The 18,872-nt window shown below is 42.3% G+C and overlaps 2 protein-coding genes and 1 long non-coding RNA gene across 3 annotated transcripts; all 3 read left to right on the top strand.

Moving 5' to 3' along the window:
- The first annotated feature begins 261 nt into the window (after positions 1–261).
- On the top strand, positions 262–12,372 carry LOC136966056 (collagen alpha-1(VIII) chain-like). The gene is made up of 3 exons (XM_067260417.1): positions 262–285; positions 8,570–8,870; positions 9,090–12,372. Exons 2-3 carry the CDS (start codon positions 8,579–8,581, stop codon positions 11,018–11,020), a joined length of 2,223 nt encoding a protein of 740 aa, XP_067116518.1. The 5' UTR covers positions 262–285; positions 8,570–8,578; the 3' UTR covers positions 11,021–12,372.
- Positions 12,373–12,657: 285 nt separating this feature from the next.
- On the top strand, positions 12,658–14,833 carry jagn1b (jagunal homolog 1b). The gene is made up of 3 exons (XM_067260590.1): positions 12,658–12,795; positions 13,602–13,699; positions 13,860–14,833. Exons 2-3 carry the CDS (start codon positions 13,611–13,613, stop codon positions 14,320–14,322), a joined length of 552 nt encoding a protein of 183 aa, XP_067116691.1. The 5' UTR covers positions 12,658–12,795; positions 13,602–13,610; the 3' UTR covers positions 14,323–14,833.
- Positions 14,834–16,415: 1,582 nt separating this feature from the next.
- LOC136966398 (uncharacterized) lies at positions 16,416–17,257 on the top strand. The gene is made up of 3 exons (XR_010879378.1): positions 16,416–16,473; positions 16,608–16,737; positions 16,819–17,257. It is a non-coding gene; the product is annotated as an uncharacterized lncRNA (long non-coding RNA).
- The last annotated feature ends 1,615 nt before the right edge of the window (positions 17,258–18,872 follow it).

The following is an 18,872-nucleotide window of genomic DNA, read 5'->3' as shown; positions in this document are numbered from 1 at the left end:
TCTATTTCCCTTTCCCATCTCTCTCTCTCTCTCTCTCTCTCTCTCTCTCTCTCTCTCTCTCACCCGAGGTCTATCGCTCCCATCTCTATCTCTCCCATCTCTATCTCTCTCTCTCTCTCCGTAAGGAGCATGTCTCAGTCAGCCCACTTTTTGGGGAGGAACGGTGGAGCTCCACCCACCTGTACATATAAACTACGTCCATGCGGTCTGCTGCTGCTCAGAAGTCTGTACCACACTTCTCCTACTCCTGTGATACTTCCTCCTCGCAGAAACACTCTGAGCAAGGTAAGAACAGCCCAGAGGTGTTACATGTTCTGTGATATCGCTGTCTTCAGGATCGCTGACGTACATGCTTGCGAGTGTCACCATGGAGGGCTTCATTTACATGAGAGTTTTTTAATCCTTTAAAATGGGTTGTATTAGCACCTCACTGTTGTGCTTTAAATGTCTGCATTCTTTCCTCTTCTGTCGACTGTGTTTTGGAACAAATTGTCATGCACATTGAGGGAGATTCTCTGCAAGTGTCTTGGCTGTTAAGGTCCTAAGTGTATGAAAGAGCGTCTGGACAAGAAGGTCCACATAAAATGTGGCCCCCATAAAATTTGACATGTTTGGTATCAGCAACATATAAGAGCAATAGCCTCAGCTGTCCAGTTTCTTCAGAAAGCATATATTTATGTTCCTAATAATAATTTAGGTAAGCACTGTGCTATTACTGCAGTATCTGATGGCAACACAAATATTTGTAACATTGCCTTTTAGAAGAAGGTTGCAACTACTGGGGACATCCACACTGTAGTCAGGATCATGTGCAGCTGTGCCTCTGATGTCATGGCCAGTTCCTGATGTAGCAGCTATCGAGCAGCTCTGTTGCCCTGTGTGTCCAGATAGCACCATGGCTTCTGGCTCATTCATGTCCAAACCTCACAGGTTTCCCTCAGCTCCTCTGGCAGAGTTCTCTGACCCTCCTTCCTGAGGCCGTCTGAATTATCCTGTCCCCAATCAGAGCATTCCAAAGCTTTCCCACAGAGCACATAAAAGGTTGCTAGGTAACAGGTTGGCATTTCTGTTCAATCCAAATGATGGCTGAATTTAAACCAACAATCTGACAGTTACACCGGAGGGGTTTAAAGATGAATAAATCAGGTATTGTTTTTTTCTATTTCTTTTTTCTTTCTCTATCTATCTATCTATCTATCTCTCTCTCTCTCGCTTTCTCTCTCTCTCTCTCTCTCTCTATCTCTCTCTCTCTCTCTCTCTCTCTCTCTCTCTCTCTCTCTCTCTCTCTCACTTGTTGAAAATAATGTATTTGGCTCATAGGACTGGGCTCTAGGGTGGCTTCGATAAAAGCCTGCCTGGCTGCCAGCCTAAACCATACTACCTAACAGCAGCGTTTCAATCCTTCTACCAATCAGCAGGTGTCTTGTGTTTCCATGGCACATGAGATGTGGCACATATCTTATCTTTGAATTCACTTGGAAGAGGAAGAGAGCCTAACTGAATCAGCTGAACTGGATGATTTGAGTTATGCAAGCAATCTAATGATAGATGTTAGATGGCATGTGTGCTGTACATCACATACGTGATCAGTCAGGCCACCTGACATTTGATAGCATGACATTCAGAGTACACATCTATTTGTGTGTTGCTATTCTTCCACAATTTATGCTGTAGAGATACTGCAGAAGTGTCTAATTCATACAGTCTGTTGTGTGGAACTTACATATGAGTTTAGGGATAGAGTTTGTTGATCCATGGAGCTTTTCATTCGGAATTGTGCCCCCAAGCGAAATCATTACCTGGGCCCAAATCCCACTCTGAACACTGTTCTCAGTGCCTAACCCTGCTTGGACCACACCTCAGTGCTGCTTACAGTTACTTCATTTTTTCAGCATAATTTGTCCAATTATATTCACACAAAGAAATACTCTTGTAAACATGTGACTGGGAATTTCCTTACACTATCATTGTCCAAATCTTGGCCCATAGTGTTTTCATATGCTTCTTGGACACAGGATGATAAGTGTTGACACAGCCAAAGAAAATGGAGATATGATTCTGCATATAGTTGTTGTCTTAATGCTTGTCAACCACCCAATTCCTAGTAAGCCTGAACTTTCTCTCCTCCTCCCTCTCTTCCTCTCCATCTCAATATAACTCACCTCTCCCCCCTCAATCTCCCACCTTTCTCTCTTCCCCCCCCCCACTCTGGTAGCCCTCTGGCATAGGCAGGCTGGTTAACCTTGTTGACTCAGTTAAAGTTTGGTCAATGCGGCCTTTTCAGTCTAACAGAAAGCTGTTGACCTGCTTATGTAATTCTCATTCCACCCAGGGCTGACCCCTGGCTCCTGTTCTGTTCTGCAAAGAAAGTGTCTATGTGTGAAGGAATGCTGGAAGCAGGAGGCACACAAATTATTAGAATCGGGCAGCAGACTGGACTATCGTAACAAGGGAAGGGTTGGTAGAGGCACTGACCTCTGTGGACAGGTATTTAGGTGCAGTGGAAGGACTGTTTGCAGGGGGATAAAGCGATAAATCATCCTGACATGGCCGTGTGGATGTCAATACAGCCGCTAGCACCATAGAGCAGCTTGTTGAATTCCAAACACACCCAGTGAGTTGGGAAATCTTAGCGGAGCTGCCAAAGTTGTATGGCAAGGAGGATGGCTGAACCGATATGAGGATATGAGAGGACAGTGGGTTGAAACGTTAGGCCCTGGTTTAGAGGGAGGAGAAAACAGGCAGGCTGAGTGGAGCAATAGAAAGAACGAAAGGAAGAAAGACAACAATCTCAGCATCAGGTGACCATTAGCTCTAATGGTCAACAACTGACCGCTGTTTAGAGAGAGGACATTGGACCACAACAATTCTCCCCATCGTTGCTACTTTTGCGATCAGGGAGTTATAGAAGAAGGTGTGAGGTATTGTAGAAGTAGAATTTGTGACACAGATGGGAAGAGAGGTGATAGATGGGGTTAAAAGGGCGAACGTGTTTTACAGTCCCCAGATGTTTGCTTGGCTCCTGTTCCAGGTGATCCTGTCAGTCATGTGTGTGTCTGTGTGTGTGTGTGAGACCATCATGATTGGTATGTATTATAAAGGGTTAGGTCAGATTATTAGTTGTTGTTATGTTGATTGTTTTTCATCACGTTCTTGTCTTTCTAAAGCATGTTGTTCTTCACTTGGTGATGAACAACATGGTTTCTGGATTCATTGGTGGTGCCGGGCCATTTGATATAGAATCATGTAATTTGCTTGCCTCGCTCACTGTACTTCCCCGATGAGGAGAGACATAAACCACACCAATCTGGTTGAAATACAGAGACTAGGCCCAACCGCAGGCAATTAAGGAGGCAGATATCCGTAAGCAATGACATGGCCGGTATTCTTGCATGCTTTTCCCTCACGATTTGTTTATCAAGCATTAGAGTTCCCATCTGGAAGCAGTCAGCAGAATACAGAGGAGAAATGGAAATGTGATTATTTTCAAAGCAGAGGAGGGGTTATAAAAGACTTGTGGCTCATCACCAAGCAGACCACGCTGCGGTTGTAAGTATTGGCAAAATGTGAAGACGAATGTTGACATCCTGTAGGTTTACGTGAACTGCTTTTGTTGTGTCATTACTGTATGCAGCTGTGGTGGTTTGGTGACAAATAATCCTGCCTGAGATGGTAGTGAGGGTGTTTTTAGAGCTAATACCAATGACAAGGCTTTAGCTCAGTGGGCTAATAGTGTTGCTTGTTCATTTTCACAAGTTGGCCAAACCTGATGTTCTGCTATTTCATCTTCACACGGTTGAAAGAATACAACAGATGTTACAGAGAGGGTTGATAGACCTGCTCTTGAGAACTAGGTGAGAATTTTCTTGAAGTCTTGTTATTTTGACAAGTCTACGTACAATCCAACATCCGCTTCCATATCTCTTTTTACAAGTCACCTAATTGGTGAGTGTCTGGATGTAGGAAGCATCCAGAACGGTCTGTTAACAGTATAAAAATACTTGTGAAAGACGAGCCATGTCTGTCTTTCACATGGATCCTATTGTACACACTGGGAACCAGGCACTTCTTTGTTAAATGACCTTCGGTATATGTATAAACTGTAAGAAGATATAATGTGTAATTTAACGGATGTATTTTTGTGTGGTTCCTCTCAGCAGGCTGTTGAGATATCCTTGCTTTTTTGTTCTCATGGCTTGAGAGTGGCACCTTTTACATAAAAACATTTAAACTAAGATAGCCAGGTGATTGAGGTTACCTGATTATTGCTACAATGTTGACACTTGGCCCAAAGGCTTGTCTATTAAGTCTGCAAGAGACTTAAGAGATCAGTACTGTACAATATCAGGTCTGGCTGAAGCACTGCCAGTATTATTTTCAAGAATCAAAGTGGCTGGAAAGCTTCCTCTTCTATATTTAGTCAGTCTGAGAATTGGTTATTTTATTATTATTGACTATTAAATGGAAGGTACAAATGTATGTACAGGGAAGATACATATTAGCATGTGGACACACCCCCTGGTGAGAACAGCATGGTATGCTATGTGCAGACGCCCCCTGACCCTCTGAACTCAAAGACAACTGTCTGGGCTGTCCGTCTCACCCTCTTTTAGGGTTTGTTTAAGTGAATGGATGACTGTAGAGCAATCAGACTGGCATGATGAAATGTACCTGAATGATCGGCCGATAGGTGTACCTTTAGATGGGTGTGCAAAGTCACAGTTTGACGAAAACAGGCATGAGGAACACCATCTTCCAGAACCATAGAACTGTCTCCTACAGAGGATACCCTGCACACCCTTCATCAATATGTCCTCTACTGTATATACAGTGGAACACCAGCAAGCAGAGGATGATTTTATAATCAAATCTTACTTCCCAGGATGGATAATTCGGAATTTCTTGCATTATTGAAATTTCCCTTCCTTAGGAGGAGTGCCTGTCTTTACTGTACCAAGGCCAAGTTCCTTCAGGTGGTGGAGATGGCAGCTCAGTGTTAAAACACCAGCCGCCTGAGAAAAGTCATGGCACATCAGCCTCTGCCATTCATCATCGTTTTCACAGGGCCTTCGACTCCAGCAGTCAGCCTGCCGGTCAGCCAGCCAGGCAGCCAAACGGACCTGTGGCTAGAGTCCTGCACATGCCTTGGGCAAACCCCGACGCAACCCAACACGAGGGGAAGCAGACTAAGCCAGCCAGAGCTGGGCCAAGCCAAGCCAGACAAACAGGCAAGCCAGACAAACAGCCAAGCCAGACAAATAGCCAAGCAGACAGACAGCCAAACAGACAGACAGCCAAGCAGACAGACAGCCAAGCCAGACAAACAGCCAAGCCAGACAAACAGGCAAGCCAGACAAACAGCCAAGCCAGACAAATAGCCAAGCAGACAGACAGCCAAACAGACAGACAGCCAAGCAGACAGACAGCCAAGCAGACAGACAGGGGACCTACCGACTTCATCGTCAGGCCTTTGGTTTGAGGAGAGGAGACTGAAGGGTAAGCAATTATCATTAATGCATTATTGTAAGTCGCTCTGGATAAGAGCGTCTGCTAAATGACTAAATGTTATTGATATGTGTGAAATGTTTTGCTAGGCATGATATGCCACAGCTGATCTGAATATGATGTTGCAGAGCAAGCAAGTGTCCCATGGTGGAAGCTAGTGTGTGTGTGTGGAAGTGAGAGACAGAAAGGAAAATATTTAGCATGTTTTGTGATTGTTTTTTGGTGTGATAACATCTTTCACTATGTAACATCTTTTGGGGAGATGTGACCAGTTAGTGTCACTAACCACTTGATGTTCCTTAGCTAAAGTGGTTAGGTGAAGATAATATCTCACTCTTTTAGTGCAATATAGTATAGTACAGTACATCTCCCCATAATACCCACCTTTGATTACGGGGAGCAAACAAACTTTAAAACTCCTTGTTTGTTTCTACACTGACCACTCGGCCCCATGTTGCTAATCCCCATACAGGGTGGACATGTTTTACGGATTAACACACCCAATGTGAGTGCTCTGCGGTATAGCAGTGGGCCCACAAGGCATCTCAATTATCCCCCATTTAGCAACACATCCTCCGTTTACACACACTCCAATGGAAAACGTGACTCTTCTGGGCTCAGTAATGATGAACAGAGGGGATATAATTGAGGGAAGAGGAGAAGAGGAATGCACACGTCTAAGAGGTAGAGGGATTTGGCTTATCGGAAGTGTGTATGTGGCTTGGCTGGTTGATCGCAGGAATATCTCTTGTTCCTGTAGTGTTGGTACTTAAGGCATGAACAAATGTCAACAGAGAGGTTGGTATGCTGGAAGAGGCAGGGGTGTGATTGTTAGGTCTGGAGGATGTGCCCTGATCTCTGACCTCTTGAGTTGTTCTAGTAACATCAGTTCTAATCCAAGCAGAACATGGGAAGGGCATTGTACTACAACATTTTCAAAATTGTGTTGATTTATATATTTTTCTGAATCCAGCATATTATGATATGATAATGTCAATCTGTCATATTCTGCACTTTATAACCTAATTGTTACATCTGACCAATGTCTCATAAATGTGTACTGGTGGTGAGAAAAGGCACGGTCCTTTGAACAGCATACTGTACAATAGGTCCTCTGACTCTCTAAATAGCGCCCTCCAGTGGTAATACGAATTATTATCCTAAACATGCGCGCACACACACACACCTGCATATATTTGTTTGGTCAACACAATTTGGCAAATCTTGAAGGTCATTTTTTTGTCTTTTAAAGTGTTCCACACGTGAATATGCCAAAATGGCAGGAGAGGTGACTGTGAGGACGGTGTTCAGGAACCACACATTCCAAGTGGCTTTTAGAATTGCTTTGAAGCTTTACAACAACATGTTACTTGTATTTATTGCCACCCTACTTGTTAATACTTCTGTATGCATCAACATATACACAACAATACCATATCAAAGCATTTTGTCATCCCATTTATGGATTTATTTAATAATCCTCTGATTGTAACAATTCATGCTGGTTTAATCTACTAATGTTGCAGTAAGAATAAACATGCATAAACATTTGCAATATAAGACTAACACATACGCAGCTGTTCATTATCATTCGCTTACTTTGATCCAGACGGGGCTAAAATAGCAATAACATGAACTTGATCCGCCTGATTTTCATATGTAACTAATCAGTGTAATGAGTGTTATTCTTGGAAAGTAAAAGCTAACCTTGCAAAAAAAGAATACTTCCACTTTTTAACAAATGCTCCTTAACACCATAACTAAAATTAGTGTTTAAAGGATGGTCCTCAGTTGAAATCTAATCCAAGACAAGGAAATGTTTTGAGTAGTGTTTCTCAGACTTTACATTTATTATGGGAATGTGTCCAAATTGGTCAAGTTGGATTTTCATTTACACAAGGAATTTATGTACTCGTCAGACCCATAAAAAACCTTTCAATGCCATCTTGTCATAGACATGGACATTGTAGCACCAGCAGTGGTAACAATCTCTGTTGGCTCCACAAACATTTTTCTTATCGATTCTGTGGAAAAATTGTGTTTTGTATGTGTTTGTCATGTCATGGTTTGAGAGATTTATGAAAGCTTGTTGCATGGCACGTGCTTAGAAACTGGTTTGTGTTTATGTGATTTTTATAGTATGCTATCTGGGTCTATGAGGTGCAGAATCAGAATCAGAATCAGAATCAGAAAGGGATTTATTCGCCATGAAAGTTTGCACAGACAAGGAATTTGCTTTGGCAGGAAGGTGCATACAATAAACATATACCTAAAATTTAAATATGTGGACAGTAGCTTCCCTAATAAGCTAGTGTTTGTTTCAGTTGCTGTAAATAAGAATGGCTGTGAATGTTGTTCTTGGCTGGAGTCTACTCTCAAAGCCAGTAAAAAGACAAGGACAAGCAATTAAGTGCTCTTTGGAAAGTGTGTTTGGCGTCATAAGAAACCATTAATCTTGTCCATGAGTTCTCTTGCCTCAGACATAAATCTATGCTAGATGGTATCTGTATCCATCTGGTTCCAGGCTGATTGTGGTGTGAAACACTATGCACCTTCGCATATGAAAACATGGGTAGTTAGTTCCCAAAAATAGACTTTGTGAACTCATTTTAACCAATGGTAGTGGCATTTAACATGAGCTACCCGGGTAGATTAATTATGCATAAAAAGGTCAACACTGAAAGACAAGGTATTTAATCCAAACCCCAAATGAGTCTATTCTAATTCAAATTTCTGTTTATAAAAAGACCCTCTCTAATTCGTGTTAGACTGTAAATTCGGAACAGTTTGTCCTTGAAGAGTTGTGCTTCTGTGGTACACAGATATTTATGAATTGGGTACATACGTGAATTTAAGGTAGTTTGAAATGAAATACTTACTTGTCACACTTTATCAATACAGTTGTAGGGCTGCTGTTTTAATTGAGGTGTGTGAAAAGGGAATATATACGCATAAAGGTACCTCTGACCAAAATCCTGTGCGATACTGTACGATTCTTTCCTTCATCTGTTGGTGAATCAACGAAGCCTTGAATGCCATACATGCTACCCTCTCTCCTCCACAGGAGAAGGCCATGCCCTACCTGTCTGCTCACCTCCTGGTGGTGGCACTTCAGCTGTGTGTTCTAAACCATGTCCATGGGGGGGCATACTATGGGCACAAACAGCATCCTCAACAACACCAACCCTTGCCACAGTTACCTCATCTGCCACTTGGTAACGATGGCCTGCCACAACAACCATATTTGGGAAAGGAGATGCCACATGCACCATATGGAAAAGAGATGCCAATAATGCCCCAGTATAGGAAGGAGCTTCCCCAACTGCCATACATGGGCAAAGAAAGGCAGCCAACTGAGGGCAAAGGTGAGACTTGTGTTCTTTCAATAGTAGTACAGAATTAGCCCATTTGAAAATGATATTATCACTTTAACATTTTGGGTCATAATTTTGAAGGAACCTTTAACACATTTAAAATATACTTGGAGACCAACAATGGTGCACACCATTTTAATGGCATAAAAAAACTATGATACCAATGTTTTTTTTTTAAACCTGACTATGTTTTTATGTTGTAATCCATAGGTGAGACGTATCCCAGAGGTAATAAGGGTCCTCCTCCAGGAGAAGGTCCTCCACCTGAGGGACCTCCAGGAGTTCAGGGTCCTCCCGGACCTCAGGGCCCACCTGGGTTGCCTGGCCACGGAATGCCCGGACCTCAGGGAAAGCCAGGCCCTCCTGGTCCTCAAGGCTATCCTGGTATAGGAAAACCTGGATTTCCTGGGATACCTGGCAAACCTGGAGGACCGGGTTTACCTGGCCCAAAGGGTGAGCTGGGACCTGGCGGGGGTGATGGACAAATTGGGTTGCCTGGTCCATCTGGTCTCCCCGGGCCCCCAGGCCTGCCAGGTATTGCGAAGCCAGGGGGCCAGGGACTTCCAGGGCAACCTGGGCCCCGAGGGGAACCTGGACATAAAGGTCTTCCTGGAATCCCCGGCCTGCCTGGGCCAAAAGGAGACAAAGGGATTGGTTTACCTGGATTGCCAGGCTTGAAAGGGCCCGGTGGACCCCCAGGACCTTCAGGTCAAGGGGGCCTTCCAGGGGTTGGAAAACCAGGTTTGAATGGACTACCAGGAGCACCAGGTGGACCAGGTAAACCTGGCCCTCCAGGAGAACCAGGATTGGCAGGGCCACCAGGTGAAGGAGGAGAAACAGGACCATCTGGTCTTCCAGGTGTTGGCAAGCCTGGACCAGATGGTCTACCTGGTCAACAAGGATTTCCAGGAGGAAAAGGGGAGAAAGGCCCACCAGGTTTTCCAGGGGGGCCAGGTTTACCTGGCTATGGAAAACCAGGATATCCCGGGCCAAAAGGTGAGAAAGGACACGGTGGTTTTCCTGGTCTTCCGGGTCCAAAAGGTGACAAAGGTCATGTAGGTCTTCCAGGAATTATTGGTCCTCCAGGGCCCAACGGGCCCCCAGGCTTACCAGGTCCTATAGGACCACCTGGGGGACTTGGTTTTCCCGGGCCTAAAGGAGAAGGTGGAGCTGGGGGGCCAAAAGGGCCACCAGGTCCTATTGGTGAGTCAGGGCCTCAAGGACTTCCAGGACAACCAGGTTTACCAGGGGAGGGTGGGCAACCTGGACCAAGAGGGCTACCAGGGCCACTTGGCCCAAAAGGGGATAATGGACACAAAGGTTTGCCAGGTCTGCCGGGTGCTCCAGGGTTACCTGGACCGAGAGGTGAAGGTGGACAACCTGGTGAAAAAGGTTACCAGGGACCCAAGGGAATTCCAGGACTCACAGGTCCAGGGGGACCAATTGGACCTCCTGGTCTTCCTGGGCCAAAAGGTGAACTTGGTCCACCAGGCAAACCAGGCTACCCAGGTGAGGGGAAACCTGGAGTTCCAGGCCCTTTAGGTCCTCCAGGTAAACCTGGCATTAGTGGTCCTTCTGGCCAGCCTGGACAACGAGGACAGCCAGGTCCCCCAGGCCCTCCTGGCCCCCCTGCTCATCCACCTAGTCTTGGACAAATTCTCCCTGAAGTGGGTCCAGGTCTAAACGGTCAGAAACCAGGTGGTTATAAGAAACCAAAGCCTGAATTTGGTGGAAGAAATGGCCTGGAGATGCCTGCCTTTACGGCTAAGCTCATGAAGCCATTCCCTCCTGTTGGCTCACCTGTTGTCTTTGATCAACTTCTCTACAATGGGAACCAGAACTACAACCCCCAGAATGGGGTCTTCACCTGTAGCATACCAGGAATCTACTACTTTGCTTACCATGTGCACTGCAAAGGAGCCAATATCTGGGTAGCTCTGATGAGGAACAATGAGCCAGTGATGTACACATATGATGAGTACAAAAAGGGCTTCCTCGATCAGGCATCTGGGAGTGCTGTACTCCCCTTACAGCAAGGAGACACTGTGCATGTACAGCTTCCTTCTGACCAGGCCGCAGGACTTTATGCCGGTCAATATGTCCACTCATCTTTCTCTGGATATTTATTATACCCAATGTAAACCCCACGACAGTCATAAAAAAACACCCTTTAGCTTACTTTTGACCAATTTCAAACTGTTGACCCAAAGAGGTAAAACTACTAACTGCTTGGCCTGGATGAGTTAAATAATGGAATGGAACAGTTCAGTATGCTTATGTTTATGTAACTGCATAAGGAAGAATGCATGTGGGGGAAGATCTTTCTGCTGCTCTCACTAAACTCAAAAGCAGTTGGTTCAGTCAGTGCCCATAGAGAATATGCACTTTTGGGACATTGTGTATTAATACATTATATAATAATAAACATTTTGGTTGGTTTTAGTCTAAAGTAAACCGTTACATATTCTCTGTCCATCAGCAGTTCTGTGCATATCAACAGCATACATGTTATTTCAATTCAAACCATTAACTTAAAACAGAAACATGTCTCTCTGTTAAACCACGTGCTATGCTTTTTTCTTTGGCACATAACTAAAAAAGCATACCTGTGGCATAATCCAGTGTGAATTTAGTCTAAATGCATCTAATGCTACACATCATATAAAAACATGTTTTGTTTCTATTTTTGGACGGGAAGGTTAGGACAAAGTAACATCCACCTTTTTCACTTGTTCTCGATTATATTGGGTTATCTATTATTGTTATTTATTTCAAGTATATTTGACCTTCTAACTTGTACAACGTTATAAACCACAAACTAGAATGAGATAAATGTTAACATGAAGTTGAATTTGGTCTACAAGCCAGTACAAGGCCCATTTCAGATATGTTAATCATCACCGATTTGCAAGCAACTCCTACACTACAGTAATTGAAAATGAAAATATTATTTAGAGTCAAGATTTGACATAGGCCTACTCTCTCTTAATTTTATCTGTCCACAATTATGTATGTATTATAAATAAGTATGACACATATATTGCCTTCTTTTCAAGCCATCGTAATGTACATCCAGTAAAATAATGCATATTTAGGTCCATATATGCAGTAACATATCACACTTAATGAAGGTATATATCAGTATCTTTTTCCTGTAAATTATTTGTTTGACTACTGATTGTCTGTAATTGTGTGTAAATGAGTCTGCCTTAAAGAAATAATTAAAATGTGTTGGAAGATTTTCTGAATGGTGGCAATGGCAATGGTGCTACAATGTATATGCAAATGGTAAACATAGTTTAACATTTTTATATTTCTGTTCTTGTTTTTTTAAATAAAGATGAAGTGATTCAAACGTGACTTATCTCCTATGATTGTAATTTAGACGAATTTACAAATGAAGATGATAAACTTGCGTCTGAAGTATGTGTGTTAAATTTGAATTATGGATTAGCACTGACTTGTACTCTTCACTTCTCAATAAAAGTGTGTTAAAAAAAATAATATGCTAGTGTTCTTGATAAGTGTTGATACTTAAAGTGATTGTTATAATAAAGACTTCCCTCTAATCTTTGATGCCAGCTACACTATTTGTGTGTCATGTAAGAACGTGGAACGGGAAATCGTTAATTTTGCTTTAATTTTGCGCTAATTATCTTAAATCATACACAATTACGAAAATGTTAGCAGATGTGTAAACTATTGACTTCCGTTGTCTGCCCAATCCCAGGCTGCACCGTCACAACTTCCGGATTTAACACTTTGGCTTGCAAGTTGCACAGCAGCTGCAGTTATATAGAATGTGATCAAAAAACTTTTAGCACGCCTCTTTCTTTTTAATGTATTTGATTTACTAAATGATTTTGAGAACAACGTAATATAATAACAACGTTTTGGGGACTGTACTGAACTAAAAGTAAGTAGACTACCACACTGGTTTTATGCAGTGACCATATTGATAGATTGTCTTACGTCTTAGGCACGTTAATAGTGAGACTGAAATTAACGGGTACAGTATGCATGGCTGTACTCTTTTATCTACAGACTGTGTCAATTGTAACTAGACTAGGTAAGCTAATACTTAACATGTACAGTTGATACTGTAGCATTAGCTAGTTAGCAGATAGTCAAGTGCAATAATATCCAAGCAAGCTCAACGCGCCACATCAACTGAGCTAGCTTTCTAGCCCTATTCAGCATTAACTAGATTCAGAAGGTGGGGATAGCCAAAGTTTACTGAGCACTAAAGTTTGGTGGAGTTCCCGCTGTTACGATTGGTAGAATGTGCCCAATGTCAGTCAAATCAAAGCATGTTTAAATATTGACGCTAACTATTTCGTTTTATGTGACTTTAGCCTAGTAAGCTAGCTTGCTGATAGTCCCGTCCCTACTCACCAGGTTGCTAAAAGCAAGACCACTCGTAAGGTTCCCATGTAATGCTGCAATTACTGCCAAGAAAGAGTTAGCAAAATCCTCATCATCTCATCCGGCTAGATCAGGAAGGGATCATATATTTAACTACAGAGCTACGTTAATCACATTGTGGATAGTAGGGACATTTCATAAACGACACAGTCACTTGTGTTGGCTGCTTTAGTCTTCGATTATTGATAATTAGTCTACGAGGGTAATTTTAGTTAGGATATGTAATAGAAGAACATACTTTTTTCACGAATTGAGCATGAATTGACCGTTAGCTCATCTGTTCTTTTCTTTTATAAGGTATCTCTCATGGCCTCAAGAGCTGGCCCTCGGGCAGAGGGCACTGACGGGAGTGACTTCCAGCACAGAGAGAGGGTGGCTTCACACTACCAGATGAGGTTGGCATGCTTTATTTTTCAATCAAGCTGTACAAAGTAGCAATGACATGTTATTCTTAGTGTATCTAGTTTGGATGATAATTTGTAGTCTTAAGTCAGTTCATTGTCTTACTATAAAGTGTTGTTTTTAACCAACTTGTGCTCCTGTCTTTCCCTTAAGTGTGGCTCTAAAATCTGAAATCCGCAAGCTCAACATCGTCCATGTGCTGATCTGGGTACTTCTTGCTGCCCAGGTGACAGTGAGCCATCTGAACTTGGTGTCCCACAGTGTGGTGGCTGCACCCTATCACTGGGAGTACCCATACCTCCTCAGCATCCTGCCCTCCATCTTCAGCTTCATGGCCCTGCCACGCAACAACATCAGCTACCTGGTCATCTCCATGGTGAGCGCTGGGCTGTTCTGCGTGGCTCCGCTCATCTATGGCGGTATGGAGATGTTTCCTGTGGCACAACAGCTCCTCAGGCATGGTAAAGCCTACAGGTTCATCTTTGGCTTCTCAGCTGTGTCAGTTATGTACCTGGTGATGGTCATTGCCGTCCAGGTGCACGGCTGGCAGATCTATTACAGCAAGAAGCTGCTGGACGCTTGGTTCACCACTACGCAAGATAGGAAGAAGAAGTGATGTGTTAATCGAATTGAACAATGACATTTTACTAACACTGCTTGTGCCACAGTCTTACCCTGCTTCTGCTCTATCTAGCCAATCTATATTTGAATTCTAGCCCCCTTTACTGGCTAATCTGATGAAACCTTGATGGCTTCAGTGAAGGTTGTCCGGTCGTTACCTCCCGGTAAAGCGCTCTATCCCCTCTTCCGATACCTCGGCTCTGGACAGATTAAGATTTGAGTTGCTCATCTCAGACGGTAGGGGGGTATTAACTCTTGCGGCTTAACAATGACCCCAGACATTAGAATCTCTTCCTCCTGAGTCCTGATCTTTAGATCTGCCATAAAAGGTAGTCTGTTTCCTGTCTCACCCATAAGCGACTAGCAGAGCCTATTGGCCTGCGTTTATGTACTCTGGTACAATTTATTGATGTTGAATGTTATCAGCGGTTCACACTTTCAAACAAGATATTGAATAATATAATAAACTAATGTAACTCGACTAACTAATAAAAGTCCTGAAGTCAGTTTGGTTCTGTTGTCTGTTTCAAGGATCATTAACTTGAGAAAGTACTCTCACCCAATGCGTGTTTTGGCATCATGTAAAGAATGTGTACCATACAGAACTGCATACAATACAGTACTGTTCCATTGACTGGCATTGAATGCCTATCCACCAGCCCCTACTGTTGGTGAAATCATGATGTACTTCTTCTGTAGTAGGGAAAGTAAGAGGAAGATACTCAACACTGTTTAGTAGCAGTGTGGTGGACTGGTGTTTTTGACTAGTAGTCTAAAGTTCTGTATTCTAATCTAGACAGTGGTTGATTTAAAGAACAAAGGCCTTGCCAAGTTCTCGATAAACGTTGTCAAGGAGTGACTTGCAAATGTTTGTGTTTATATAACTAGCTCTAGAGCTGAGTTGGGGTTTTCATTTGTAACCACCATTGGTACCATATCAAATTTTCCTACTATAGAAAACGTTAGTTCACTATTTGTCAATGAGAAAACCACACCACAGTGTGAGTAAAAAAAAGTTTTCCTTTGATACATAAAGTTATATTGTGTAGCAGACACAAGTTTAAAAGTGTTTATCAAGTCGATTATTTCTGCTTGTGCTTCCTCCAGGTGAGCTAGAGGTCAGCTATGACAAATTAGTCAAATAGGACACCCCTGGATGATGTCATCAGAATTTGCCAGTTAGACAGGTGCATGCCTGTCATGCTCACCTGTCGGACACGGAGTTCAAATAGTTTTTCTTCAAACTTTGCTTTATATTTCAATGGTTTCATTTAGTTTGGACATGGAGTAAAAGTTTGTGTTTCAATAGCTTTCTTTTGTTCTAGTCGAGGCACATCCTTTTTTTCATATTGCATTAGCCTAGCATTTTCACAGCTAGTCGACAAGCATACGGTCACTCATTCATCCTCAATCAAGAAGCAGTCAACTACCGTGAGTAACCAAATACAAAGGCAAATTAGGTCCTACGTCAAGATTGTATTCAAGGAAACTTAGCTCTACTGATACTGTAGTTGGTTTCCAGCAAAGTCAAGCTCCATCACTGCTTAATATTTCATCTGAAAATATTTGAGCCGATTTAAGGAGGCGTGTCTGTGTATGCGTGTCTTGTGTGTGTAGTATGGAAGGACTAGAGCCATACACATTAAATAATAATCCTCAATAGCTCTGGGAAGGACCAGTAGCTAGCACTGTGTTTGTGTTGCATCTTGTGTCCTTGAGTCGTGTCTCTGGGGAGGTTGATTGCTTAGCAACAAGCGGGAGCTAATAACAGCTAGGAACCAAGTAGAGTGTAGGCAATTTGGTTCTTATTTAAAGTCCTTTTTTCGAGAAACCTTCCTCAGATGGAACAACGCGTCACCTGGAACTAAGCAACCGTATGTTATTTAAATTAAGCAATTTTTTAAACATACCCTGTTATCTGAGCGTCCATTAGCTCATTTGTCAGCATATTGACTTCATGCCGTATCTCTCTCGACTGTTGCTGCAACAGAGGCTCCAGGAAAAATGGAGGGACTGGGAGCGCGGTTCCTATGCCCTGGCCCTGAGACACCCCGTTCCGAAAGAGCTGAACTGCCTGCCCGGTCTGCAGCTTCTCCCTATTTCCATGCTTATACTGATATCAGTGTTGCATTGGTATGGAAAAAGGGTGAGAGGTTTAAATTTAAGAGCCTGATCATCTACGATATACTGCTTTGATAACCAAATAATCATATAGCTTGATGGCATTCATTGTAGACATGTCTAACGTTTTTGTAGTTACTTAACTTTGTCCTGCTGCAGATGGCTCTCGTCCGTCACCCACCGCCACCACCAGGGGGCAGCTCTGTCGATGACTTGACCCCCTCTGCCACTTCCAGACCGCGACGTAGCAGAGCCAGGCTGGGTTACCCCCCAGGGCACACGCCTATCGGTAGGGACAGTGTCATTTTGCATATTTTCCAATACAAACTGCAGTACGACTGTTTCATGCTGTCCTTCCTCTCTCCTCCAGGTGTCCATCACACCTTCAGATCCATCTCCACCTGCCACAACTCGGGGCCCATCATCACCATCTGTAGGTCGTCCATCACCAACACCCGGCGGCCTGGGTCTCGTGCTGCAGCTGGACCTGAGTCGAGGACTGAGTCTGGGAATGGTTCTCGGTCCAGGTCTGGAACTGGGGATAGACTAAGTGCAGGCATAGGGGTTAACCCAGGGTACTTATCCCAGTCTCAATCTCCCTAGTCTGGGTACTGGACCCTGACACATACTATCTGACCTGGGCTACGGACCTCCCTAGGCCCTGGACCTTGACTCTGAATCTCCTAGAATCTCCTATTACCGGGACAACATACTTCATCCCAATTAAAAATACTCAATTTTACCCGAAAATTGTAGAGGTAAGATCATTATTGTTTGTATTGTTTGGACTTTTTGTCACTAAATTTACATTTATGGATATTACATTTGGCAAGTAATAAAACAAAATTACATAAAATGTATCTTTGTTACTTCTTCCATCAAAGGAAAATACAACGTCATGTTGAAACAAGGCACGTATAGCTATATTGTTATTGTAAGGACCACAGTAAAAACAGTAACAAAAATAAAAAATAGTGCAACACCTGAGGGGATGGCATCCATAACAATTGCAAAATCCTTAGGAATGACAGGGATCTTGTAAAGTAATAAGAACTCCTCATAACTCAGAAGAAAGCCCTCCTCATTAACAAGTTGACTCACCAAAAGTATATTATTTTGAAACCAAAAAAAAAAAAGTGTGCTTATAAAAGACCATGACAGGAAAGCCTACCTATGAAAAGCAGATAGTTTAACTGGGATTTTGTCAATATTATAATTGCAACCCAACATAAATTGAAAGCCACCAAAGGAAAGAAAAACATGGGGAATAAAGTTCCACAAAGAGAATGAATGAAACAGGAGACCATAAGGATGTTGCTCCTATTCTAATATTTTTTGAGGTCACACAGCCCTTTGAGCTTGTTGGGATGGATATAATAGGGAAATTAACACAAACTGAGAACGGACATCAGTATGTATGTGTCATGATCGACTACCTGACAAAATGGCCACAGGCCCATCCTCTGAAAACAAAAAGGGCAGCTGAGGTGACAGTGCATTGTCAAGTTTGTCTACCAATTCGAGGCTCCAAATAGGATCCTTACGGATCAAGGAGGGGAGTTTGTGAATGCGGTAATTTTGGAAACCTTCACCCTAATGATTTAACCAAATAATTTGAATGTGTTAAAATTTCATATTTTTTATACACTTCGGTGGTAGAGTTAAAATGCTATATATATATATATATATATATATATATATATATATATATATATATATATATATATATATATATATATATATATATATATATATATATATACTGTAAAATTACATCCTATTTTAAGGATCCAATTTTCATCTTACAATTAAAAAAGTTTATCAAACCCATATTTCAATATCTGGAATTTATGTGTACTTTATATTTACAGATAGTGTGTGCCAAGCTTGGCATAAAACAAAGTCTTTGCTCTGCTTACCATCCACAAACAAATGGATTGGTGGAGATACAATGTGGCTGTAACATTTAGCTCTGCAACTAAGAGCTGAGTTACTGTCGCTAATGTAAAGGTAGATAGCATCAAATATGTGTGTGAATACACATGCTAAGGCACATACAAAAGGCAAAGATTATGAAAACACATTTGTGTGCGAGATATATGAGCCAAATGTTTAAAGCAAACATAACCAAGCATTACAAAAATGACTTGAGAAAGGACAACTGCTCATTTTTTTTATTGTTTATTTTAAATTAAAAGTTACATTGTGGTCATGTGAGATGTGGGACCTCACCTTCGCCAAACGCTTGTTACTCTCAGGAAGATTCTCTTTAGTTTAGTTTGGTTGTAGCATATAATAATTTAGATATTTTTTCACATATTTTTAAGTGCTCATAAAACAAGTTAAACATATAACCCCATGAACAAACTCCAAGCTATTAAAATATAAAGTAGAGTTTTACTAATATTATGACTTAAAACGTGT

Source organism: Osmerus mordax, chromosome 22, assembly GCF_038355195.1.
Source record: "Osmerus mordax isolate fOsmMor3 chromosome 22, fOsmMor3.pri, whole genome shotgun sequence".
In the NCBI taxonomy this organism is placed as follows: Eukaryota; Metazoa; Chordata; class Actinopteri; order Osmeriformes; family Osmeridae; genus Osmerus; species Osmerus mordax.
Note: the sequence above shows the minus strand (reverse complement) of the source record. Positions and strands in the feature narration are given on the sequence as shown.

Coding starts and splice junctions, on each gene's coding strand:
- LOC136966056 (XM_067260417.1), top strand. CDS start 8,579: ATGCCCTACCTGTCTGCTCACCTCCTGGTGGTGGCACTTCAGCTGTGT. Junction 8,871..9,089: donor GCAGCCAACTGAGGGCAAAG/GTGAGACTTGTG, acceptor TGTAATCCATAG/GTGAGACGTATCCCAGAGGT.
- jagn1b (XM_067260590.1), top strand. CDS start 13,611: ATGGCCTCAAGAGCTGGCCCTCGGGCAGAGGGCACTGACGGGAGTGAC. Junction 13,700..13,859: donor GCTTCACACTACCAGATGAG/GTTGGCATGCTT, acceptor CTTTCCCTTAAG/TGTGGCTCTAAAATCTGAAA.